Genomic DNA, 12,468 nt, shown 5'->3' with positions numbered 1-12,468 from the left:
TATAATAAAAATGTTAATTATGTTAACAGAAATTATTTCTCATACAAATTAAATTTTTTTTTTTGTTGCAATTTTAAACATAATTATTGGTCTTGATGTTTCTTTATGCAAACATGTATAAGCATGTGAAAAGCATTTGCAAATAGATTTTTGTTTGATTGCAAAACAAATAAATATTTCTTTAATTCACTTTAATTCTATTCAGTTATATAATTATAAGATTAAGACTATATAGTTATAGTATCATACAATAGTCTCTTCTTTACATATAAAAGCTCTGTGAAAACTAAGAAAATCAAGTACAAAATCATAAAAAACATAATGAAGTGATGAACTAAAAACTTTTTTTCGAGGTTTGACTATTTTAAGTGTATTCCATATTCTTATTTATATTTTGTTTTGTTTATATAATTTTTTTGCTTTCTTAATCTTTTTTACATGTACATTACTACATTATATAACTATTTTATAGAATTTAATTTAAGTTTCTAAATAATTACGCACTTTTCTACAATCAAGAATTTGGTCTTCTAATACAATATTAAACCATATATATATATATATATATACATATATATATATATATATATATATATGTATATATATATATATATATATATATACATAGAAATTTTTTTTTTTTAAACATCTTCGCTTCCAACAAGGCTGCAAGCAGTCACTAATTAAAGTTGGAAGTTACTCAGAGAGAAAAGATGAAGATTGTAGAGCAAGATAACGATTGATGGACAACTTAAAGGATTGCAAATTATATGAATCAGGAAAGCAAGATGAAGGAAGCGAATTCCAAAGAGCTGATGTTCGAGGAAAAAAACTAGACGAATAAGCGTTTTTAAAGCACTTAGGAACAGTCACCGAAAAAGGATGAGACTTAATTCAATGACGAGTAACACAAGAATGAATTTTAGTAGATGGCACAAGAGACGCTAGCTCTTTAGAGCAGTGCCCGTTATAGTATTTGTAGAAAAGAGAAAGAGAAGTAACATTACGACGATGTGATAATGGTTGGAGGTTGGCTGCAAGAGCAGGTCCAACTATGTTTACAATGCGTTTTTTCACCTTGTCTAAAAGAGAAAGGGCATCATTAGAAGATCAACCCCAGATATGGGAACAGTATTCCATACAAGGCCGGAAATGAGATTTATAGAGATAGAGAATAGAATCCGAAGTAAGATTAGAAGATGCTAATTTTGCAACTGATTTGATATATGGTTTCCAAGAAAGATTGGAAGTAAGAGTTAATCCTAGAAGATGAAGAGTAGGTGACTCATCGAGTATATCACCGTTCATAAATATAGGAAGATCTAAATTATTGCAATAACGATTGGCTGAAAAAAACTGAGTTTTATCTGAATTAAAGTTCACCAGCCACTGTGAGCCCCATGCTGTAGCAGAAGTGAGATCCATTTCAACCTCAAATACCCCCTCCAAGCAATCAGAGGGTGTTGGTTTCTTATCACGACAAGAATAAATGGTAGTATCATCTGCAAACAATGCCACCTTAGATGTGAGAATATCTGGAAGATTGTTAATGTAAATTAAAAAGAGTATAAGGCCAAGGATAGAACCTTGAGGAACCCCTGAAGTTACAGAATAGGAAGAAGAGTGTTGTCCATCGAGGACAACTTTTATGCTGCAATTGGAAAGGAAGGATTCAATGATTTTAAAGATGTTGCCAGATACACCATAAGAAGAAAGCTTATGGAGAAGACCAGCATGCCAAACTTGATCAAAAGCTTTTGAAATGTCAGGAGCAATGGCCTTAACCTCTCCACCTTTATCTAATGCACGATAAAACCTGTCAGTTATTACTGTTAGCAAATCAGCTGTAGAACGAGAAGATCGAAATCCATATTGATGGTCAGAAAGTAAGTTATTAGATTCAAGATGAGAAATTAAGTGTTTGTTAATTAAAGATTCAAAAACCTTGCTAATGATAGGAAGGAGACTAATGGGACGGTAGTTAGACGAATCAGATTGCTCTGCAGAATTTTTGAAGATAGGAATAACAGATGCCGCTTTCCAGCAGGCTGGAAAACAAGACTCTGATAAGCATTTGTTGAATAGTTTTGAGAGTATAAACGACAGCTCCGGAGAGCATTTCTGCAAGACAATAAAAGGTATGTTGTCCAGGCCACAAGCTGTAGAAGAGTCTAGGCAGGAAATCACCTTAGATACAGATGCTGGAGTGATATGAATGTCAAGCAATGGATCAACCTGTTTGTTAGCAATATCAGGTAGAACGCAACTAGTGGAATCAAGAGATGATATCGATGAAAATATTTTAGCAAACAATTCACTTTTGTCTTTAGGTGAGGGGTGAGGTGACAAAGTCTAAACCATACAAGAGAGGTGGAATTAAAGATTTTCCATTACTATTAATAATATTAAAGATTCTCCAGAAGTCACGAGAGCCTAATTTTTGAGATGAGATACAAGATTTCATGACCTGAGAATAGCTGGCGATTTAGCATTAGACAAAACCTTTTTACAATGGTTTCTAGTAGTAATAAACAAACGTCTGTTTTCTGGAGAATTGTTTTGCTGATAGATATGGAAGTAACGGTTTTGATTGGCAATCGCAGCAGCACAGTGTGAGGAAAACCATGGAGGAGAGTGAGGCTTGACCTGGAATCGTCGAGAGGGAATAAAAGATTCCATGCCAGCCTGAATCCACGAAGTTATGTAAGAAGCACATTTGTCGACAGGAAGACGAAAGATTTCTACCCAAGGGCCATCACGAAGAAAATGCCTGCAGAGTCACTGACACTAGAGCCAAGCCATTCAGAGTGGTGAGCATTAAAGTCACCGACAACAACTATATTAGCTGATGGATAAAGAAAGAGGGCTTGGACAATATGATCAGAAATAATGTCAAAAAGAGTGCAGTCTTGAGATGAAGGAGAGCAATATAGAACAAAGTGAAAGGCAATAGAGTGAAGTGGTGCTAAATGAAAGCGCGTAAAAGAATAGTTTGTGGATTCAAACCTAGTTTCACGACAAATGGGTGAATTCTTACGAATGTAAATGCCCAGGCCAAGCATGTGATTATTGGAGTCTTTACGAATTAAAGGAAGATAACCATCAACTCTAAGATCATAAGATGAGATAGCTGAACTCAAATTAGTCTCACAAAGAGCAAGTAGGTCTGGTGAACGTTTCAAGAGATAAGACTCAACAGAAGAAAAGTTACTTCGAAGACCATGAATATTAGTGAATGATAGGTTTAGAGAACTTGGTGATGATGATGGTTTTTTGTGTTTTATAGTTTTTGGTACTTTATTCATTTTAAAATTAGATAGAAAAACTTGACTCAAAGCATAGATAGTACTCAGAACACTGTTTAATAGCCCAAGCAATTGCCTCATTACTACTAATAAACCCTAAGCTGTAACAAAGAGCTCCAAATGTGGCATCCGCAATGCACACCAAAAGTACAAACAGGGACACCATCCATGCGCAACATGGCACTGTTAATACTTTGATATTTTTCAGCTGTTGATGGAATCAGCCTCTCTGAGAGCTACCACAGAGTTCGGGAAACCTGACTACCAGCTGGCCTCAGAACCATAAAACTGAGTTTTAGAGCTGTACCCTCATTAGGAGATAATAGAATGAGTTGCCTAGTCATAAAAACAGAGACACAAGCAAAACCCACGCATTGAGTCAAGAAGATCTAGCATTCAACATCCTAAACTGGAAACAATGTATTAAAAATACATCTGCGCCAGCCTAATAGATGAATATATATATATATATATATATAAATATATATATATATATATATATATATATATATATATATTTTATATATATATATATATATTTATATATATATATATATATATATATATATATATATATATATATATATATATATATATGTATATATATATATATATATATATATATATATATCTATATGTATATATTTATCGATATATATATATATATATATGTATATATATATGTATATATATATATATATGTATATATATATATATATATATATATATATATATATATATATATATATATATATATATATATATATTCTCATTCCCAAGGCTGAAAATGCCATTATACAGTCAAAAGCACTTATTTTTAAATATAAGTATATGCTGCATTTTTTGTTTGTTTTAATTATTACTGTTTTTTTTAATTTACCTCATTAAAGTTACTACAGTGGAGGAAGCTATATTATGGCTACAACCCTCTCTCAAACTCCAAAACATGAACTTTGATAAGCAATGATGCTGTAAGGAGAAACAAGCTGATAGAAATCTCTTTTAACCCTGAAATCTTTCAACATCTGAAGTTTCACTTGAACTTTTCTTTGTTTGCTGCTTACTAGTAACAAACAAATTAAAAAAATCAAGTTGCTATCATAAACTTGTACAAACATAACTTTAAAACCTCATTCGATGACTTCTTTTAGAACTGGTAAAAAAAATCCAGTCAGTTCAAAAATTATTTAATTAAGCTGCAGTGGTTTTAAAAACTCAAACAAAGAGTGTTTTAATTTTTTTATATACATAATTAAAAACCTTTTGAACTATAATTTCTTAAAAAAAAGAAGGAAAAAAAAGATAAAATAATTTAACATAATTAATTTTTGCATTTGATAAAAGAGGAAAGACCATTGAAAGTAATCCTATCATAATTTTAAAAAAATTGTAATGTCTTTTTAGAAAGAAAAAAAAAAGAAGAAAAACAATACATATTTTTATATGCAATAGAAAAGTCAACCATCAATAGTTTCAAAACAGCTTTTTATTTAAAAACATGTGTGGTAAAAATTGAAATTAGTTTTACTACGTTTTTAATGCTTTTTTTTTAATGTTGTCAATTATTGTCAAATATTTTTAATGTTGTCAATTATTTTTATAGATTGGTTCTATTGTTTTGAACATTAAAATTTTTTTGCAATATAAAGTCATTACTTTACCACCAAGACCAATATTAAGATCAAAAATTGTATTTGAGTGCACTTAGGTAAGTGCACTTTTTTTTTTGTTTATTTTGTTTTCACTTCCTCAAGGCCGAGAAGGCCACTACAGATGAGGAGGCTACTTAATAGTGGTTATAACCCTCTCTCAACTCTGTAACTCCAAAACACGAACCTTTGACGATCAAGGCCACTGCGCAGAGAAACAAGTTGAGCGCGATACTACCATGGCCGTGGTGGGGATCGAACTCAGAACCTCTCACTTATGAAGCGAGCGCTTTACCACTATACCACTACCGCATTTAAGTAAAACACTTAAGTCTCTAAAGATTGATTTTAATTCAAGATTTTAGAGTGAAATGACTTTGTACCCAAAAATTGTAGAATGAAATGAAGTTGTATCAAAAGCATTCTTTTATGTTAACTGATATGAAAATCAGAGGTTTTTGATGAATAAGAACCAGCACAGCTCTTAATATGAAAATTAAAGATAAATGTAAATCAGCTACAGCTCTTAAACATTATTGATCTTGTTCATAATAACAAAATATATATTTACTATAAAATAATTATAACAAAAGCATCATAACACTGACCAACAACAATAAGTAAAAATAACATAACTCTGACCAACAACAATAAACAAAAACAACATAACACTGACCAATAACAATAAACAAAAGCAGCATAACACTGATCAACAACAATAACCTAAAGCAACATGATATTGACCAACAACAATAAACAAAAACAACATAACTGGTGTTATGTTATAACATAACAATATAATAAATTTTGATGCTATTTAAAATATTTGAGAAGACAAAATGTGTAGATACCTGCACCTAACACACCACTATCTGAACAATTAGCAACAGCATCTGCAGGAGGAGGAACAGGAAACAAACATCTGTAACAAGGACCACCTTGAAAATTGTATACAGTTAGCTAAAAAATATTTTGCTATAAAAAACTTTTTTCTTTAATTTAAGATTAACTTTATGATTCAAACAAACTAACTTTAAGCAAAATAAATAGATGATGGGAAAGAAAATTACTTGTCCTTCAAATCTCAATGCACTTCCTGATATCAAGGGTTTACCATATAATACACAAGCGTCATTCAAAAGATATCTAAAATAAATAAAAAATATTTTCAAACAGAACAAAAAAATAAAATAGTACAAAATCAAACCAATAAAAGTATTGTAAAAAACTAATTAAAACCTTGTTGCAACATTATCAGTACAATCTAGTATGATGTCATATGTGAGATAATAGTTAAGTAAAAACACTTAACAATCTAGTATGATGTCATATGTAAGATAATAGTTAAGTAACTTTAACACAAATATAAATCAATAAACACAGGACCTGGAACTTTTAACTCAGAACAAAAGAAACTAAACATTGAAAAGATATTTATCAATAATTGAAAAAGCATTAGTTGCAGATAAAGAAACAATATGTTCATTAAAACAAGTGCTTGAGTTGAGCCTAAAAATAAATATTATAAAAGCATAAATTACATATCTATAAATTATTATATACAACTATAAATCCAAATATAATTAACTTTAAATTTGTAAAACTTAAATTTTAAAATTAAAGTAAATTTTAATTTTGCATATATATATATATATATATATATATATATATATATATATATATATATATATATATATATATATATATATATATATATATATATATATATATATATATATATGCGGTAGTGGTGTAGTGGTAGAGCGCTCGCTTCATAAGCGAGAGGTTCCGAGTTCGATCCCCACCACGTCCCTGGTAGTACCGTGCTAATATTGTTTCTCCGCGCAGCGGTCTTGTTCGTCAAGGTTCATGTTTCGGAGTTATAGAGTTGAGAGAGGATTATAACCACAATTAAGTAGCCTCCTCGTCTGTAGTGGCCTTCTGGGCCTTGGGGAGAAGAATTAACAAAACAAAAAAAAACCAAAAAAAAAAATATAAATATATATATATATATATATATATATATATATATATATATATATATATATATATATATATATATATATACGCCTTGGCGGGAGTAAATGAAGAAGAAAGCTCTCCTAAAATAAACATGGCATGCCATGCGAGCTGCTCCTCTAAACTGCTTTTTAAGAGAGCTTTTGTTTTTTGCACAAGCTATCTGTTTATTTATATAAAAATTGTTTATTAAATACAAAATTTGGTTTTATACTTGTTACAAGCATATGTTAGTAACGCTAATGTTACAAAAATATACACATAACAAGCATCATTTATTCTGCGATAAAAAAAATTATCTAGACATAAAAATTTTTTTTTTTCAACAACCATGCCTGTTTATTATCTAATTAAATATTTTTGACTTTGCGTTTTTTCATTTTAGTTACAATGATAATTATACTTTTGTGAGAAAAAAAAAACTTTTGCAAGAGCTGTAAATTGCTTCTCTAAACCATTTTAGGGGAGTGTGCTTTAGCTCTCGCTTCCTGTCAAGGCCTATATATATATATATATATATATATATATATATATATATATATATATATATATATATATATATATATATATATATATATATATATATATATATATATATATATATATATATATATATATATATATATATATATATATATATATATATATATATATAAATATATATATATATATATAAATATATATATATATATATATGTATATATGTATAAGTATATATATACATATATATATATATATATATATATATATATATATATATATATATATATATATATATATATATAAATATATATATATATATATATATACATATATATATATGTATATATGTATAAGTATATATATACATATATATATATATATATATATATATATATATATATATATATATATATATATATATATGTATAAGTATATATATATATATATATATACATATACATATATATATATATATATATAAATATATATATATATATATATATATACATATATATATGTATATATGTATAAGTATATATATATATATATATATATACATATATATATATATATATAATATATATATATATATATATATATATATATATGTATAAGTATATATATATATATATATACATATATATATATATATATATATATACATATATATATATATATATATATATATATATATATATATATATATATATATATATATATATATATATATATATATATATATATATATATATATATATATATATATATATATATATATATATTAGTGAACGGAAACTTTTGGCTTCGCCCAAAACCGAAACCGAAATTTCTGCTTCAACAATTTTTTTACTTTTCCTGTTCCAACCGAAATTTCGATTCAAACCGCAACTGAAAAGAACCAAAACTTTTATAAAATTTTTTTTAAGTTTTAATTTAGAGTGGGATCATGACGGTTTCCTAATTGTAATTGTTTATTAGAAAATTAATTTTTAATTATAACAATTGTAGAAATTTTAATTGAAATCACGTTACATAATAGTTTTAAGTTACTATTCTCAAATCATTCTTAAAATGAATTAACATTCAAGTAAAGCAACCCAAACCAATAGTTTCATTAAAAGTTTCTCAGTGCTAAATTTTACAATGGAAAATAATCGATAAAAAATTGGTTTATGGAATCATTTTACCATGACAGCTAGTGATTTCAAATACGGAACTTGCAATATCTGCAATTTGAAAATATCTCATGGATCGCACAATCAAAAACTTCAATCACTTAGCGGACTTTCATCACATCACATTTTATCACATTTAAGAAGTTGTTTACTCTAAACAATCTCCTAACTGAACAAGCAATATTCAATAATCAAGACATTCTTTCATATGAAAGAAACAGACTTTTGCAAGAAAACATGAAAAAAAAGTATTCGGCAGAAAAAATACTTCAATTATTACCTTTAATTATTGAAATGTCTTGACATATTATAGTTTTTATTAAACTATGTTTCATGGTGATTGCTTAGATATATGTAAAATAGTTTTTTTTGCTTTAATTCGGTGATCATAAAAGGCTTAGGGATTTTAAACATTCTTTCTCAAATTTTGGCCGAAATTTCGGTTTCGGCTTCACTGAACCGAAATTTTGGTACTTTGGGTTTCGGCTCAAATTTCGGTTTCGGGCGAATACTAATACATTTATATATATATATATATATATATATATATATATATATATATATATATATATATATATATATATATATATATCAGGCCTTGTTACAAGATTTCGCTGCATAGCGAAAACGCGCAACGCATTTCTAAGTAACTCAACTCAGCAAATATATTTGACATCGTTAGAAGTTATATTGCGTCACTAGCGTCTTTTCAAGTACCGCATTGTAATTAAAGTTATTTTATTAACGCGTTAAAAAATCATACAAACAGTTTGTTTTTTTTCTCACTATAATAAAAGTTACAAATAAAATCTAAGTTCTTATTAAAAAAATCATTTTTATTATTTTTTTCAAATATGAACTAAATTTTATTTTGAAAAAAATATTTTTTTCATGAAAAGTAAAATATTTGTTTATTTTCTTATGATTTTATATTTGGTTTTTGGTTATTTTATTAACTGTTAATACATTTTTTCTTATTTAATTTGTGAACTCTTTTTAATAATGTTTTTAAACAATAAAGTTTTTTTTTGTTATTTATCAGTTACCGATAACATATTCGTGATCATAATTTATATATATATATATATATATATATATATATATATATATATATATATATATATATATATATATATATATATATATATATATATATATATATATATTATAGCGTATTTATGTGAGTATTTGCTCACTTTTTTTGTTTATCTAAATCGATTTTTTATAAAAGAAGAAAACAAAGAATAATGAATGAAAAGATTGCTGCCCCATCCCAAACCCTCAGTCAATGTAGCAGCACTCTGCTGCGAGTCAGGCTATTTGTCAGTTGATGTATGTACTGAAGCCCCCGGCAGCAGGCTATTTCAGTATGACATCACACTGCTCACCTAAATCAGCAGTATAAGATATATATATATATATATATATATATATATATATATATATATATATATATATATACATAGTTCATTTATTTTATCTAATTTTATTAGGGCTAACAGGTATACCGAAAAGTTATAACCCTAATGCACACTTACACGGTTGTCTTGGTATAATGTTATCAGTGACATTTTGTGTAAAGATAAATAACCATCAGCCCTTGGAATTAGGGTTGGCATTTGCCAATTACGGTCTAGAAGTCTTTGAGGTCGGCAAAAAATTGCAGACCTCATTTCTATGTTTTATGGTAAAACCTTTGTATCAAATTTTTTTTGCTGACCTCTAAAACATTAAGGTTGGCAAATTATTGTCAACCTCATTTTTCCTAATGAGGACTCAACCATTCATACTTTGTTTTATAGTTAATTTTAAATTTAACATTGCACTCAAAAACACAAAATTACAAAAAAAGTAGACCTAAATCAGCATTAGTAAATATAAATACATACGCACACTTGCACAAAAATTTATACAAAGGTTTTAACCTGGCATTCATAAAAACTCAGAAAAAAATTCTACCTTTGTCTGAAAAATTAAAGTCTTAAAAAAAAAAACTCTCAAATATTTTTTAAAGATTGATCTTTTTTTTATTCCTCAATCAGTTAGAAATATTTAAAATTAAAAACCAATACTTTTTTTTTGAAGGGGGGGGGGGGGGGGGCTGTTTAAAACAAATTAGCCCTCCCAATCAACAATTTGATTTTATGTCTATTTATATTCATAAATAGTTAAAAGTTATAACTAATTTTATTACTTGCCTTTTGAGTTCACTTATAGCAGACTGTACTTTACTCATGCCAATATTGGTTTCACGGTGAAGTACTTGCCGGTGTAAATTGCTTAGTTCAACAGTATCATAATCAACTAAACCTATTGTTCCTGAAATAAATTTTCACTAATTTTTATTTGATAAAAAAAATTAAAAAAATAAAAATGAAAAAAGTAATTAGGTTGTAATGATATCTGTTTTAAAAATGTAATGATTATTGTTACATAATGATCCCCCCCCCCTTTCCCCAACAAAAAATGTCTACATACAGCAAATTTCATTATGGTGGGCACCAACTCGGGGGTACTGCCATCCAAATTAATTTCCTAGAATAGCCCCTGATATGTATTACTTTTACATAATCATGTTTATTATTATGTAATGTGTGTGATGTCTTATTTATCTTACAATTATCTTCATTTGTTACTGATACCTGCTCAATGTCAATGTTTGCAATATTACTACAGTTTGGTCATGTAAATATTGAGGTTCATTTGTTTGTCCATGCTAAGTAAATGCTTACTTATGTCCAAACTAATACTCAGACTTATAACAGAATATATTTATATAAAACAATTCCTTTTTACAATAACATTATATATATATCTAGTTTATGAGTACTGAGACTATTCTTCAGGCTCCCCTTATTCTTACTTCTGTTGTTCTTTTTTAACTCCTTATTCAGCTCCCTTTTGCACTCTCTTCTGTTGTTTATTCTCGTTGATCTTGTATTCCGTTTTCCCTTGTTTCCTTCTTTTTTTTGTTTTTTTGTTACTTTTTATATAAAGTCACTAAGCATTTAGATGCTTTATGCTTGAGTGACCATTTGCTTGTTATTGTTCACTAGCAACCAAACTCTTCACATTTGGTTGACCATTTATAGTTTGTCTAAACGCTTTTTCCTTGAGTAAACATACTTCTTAAAAAGGTAATAAAATGAAAAGTAATACATTAAAAAAGAATATTCTTGCTCCTCAGAGTAAGTATTTTCTTATTGAATTTGTCAAAATGCGAATCAAGGATATGGACTTTCAGAGACATTCTGCATCCCATTTTGGTGTAATTCATTATGAGAGTCTGCACCAACTCCACATAGTTTTCAGCTTTGTGATTACCTAGGAAGTCCTCAACAACTGCAATGAAATTGCTGCAAGCCACTCTCGTTCAACAGCTTTGCAAAATCCTCACATTCTATGATTTTCTTGATCTGTGGTCCAACGAATATACCAGCCCTGAACTTAGCCTCAGACAGCTTTGGAAAAATCTTGGAAGTATTGAAATGCTGCTGAATCTTTCTCAAGAGCAGTGACAAATTGTTTAATGAGGCTTAACTAGAAGTAGTGGTATATACACTTTATGAGGTTCTATCAGTAGCTCCCACTTCATATTGCTCTTCCCAACAGAAAACTCGGTCCATTGTGGCCAGTCCTTTGTGCAATAATGCACCTTGATGTTATTGCTGTCCCAGAGATAGAGGAAACAAAGAAATTTCATTGAAAAACAAAGAAACAAAAAAAACTTCTTGAAGACCCACGAGGAATAATACCATTTTTAAGTCACTGATGACCTCCCATCCATAGTTGTTATACTTTAATGCACTCAGCAATATTTTGACACTGGTGTAGTCC

General features: G+C 28.1%; 1 protein-coding gene across 3 annotated transcripts in view; it reads right to left on the bottom strand.

Moving 5' to 3' along the window:
• Positions 1-12,468, bottom strand: part of LOC100199634 (adenylyltransferase and sulfurtransferase MOCS3) — a 46,967-nt gene that overhangs the window by 16,308 nt on the left and 18,191 nt on the right. For all 3 annotated transcript variants that reach the window (XM_065805103.1, XM_065805102.1, XM_065805104.1), the window contains exons 3-7: positions 10,830-10,950; positions 6,389-6,463; positions 6,194-6,235; positions 6,025-6,100; positions 5,806-5,914 (exon numbers count right to left, since the gene is read on the bottom strand). In XM_065805103.1, coding sequence (XP_065661175.1) covers positions 5,806-5,914; positions 6,025-6,100; positions 6,194-6,235; positions 6,389-6,463; positions 10,830-10,950 — 423 coding nt within the window. The remainder of the gene's footprint in view (positions 1-5,805; positions 5,915-6,024; positions 6,101-6,193; positions 6,236-6,388; positions 6,464-10,829; positions 10,951-12,468) is intronic.

Source organism: Hydra vulgaris, chromosome 09, assembly GCF_038396675.1.
Source record: "Hydra vulgaris chromosome 09, alternate assembly HydraT2T_AEP".
Taxonomy (NCBI): domain Eukaryota; kingdom Metazoa; phylum Cnidaria; class Hydrozoa; order Anthoathecata; family Hydridae; genus Hydra; species Hydra vulgaris.
The sequence above is the reverse complement of the archived record's forward strand: the minus strand, read 5'-3'. Positions and strand labels throughout refer to the sequence as shown.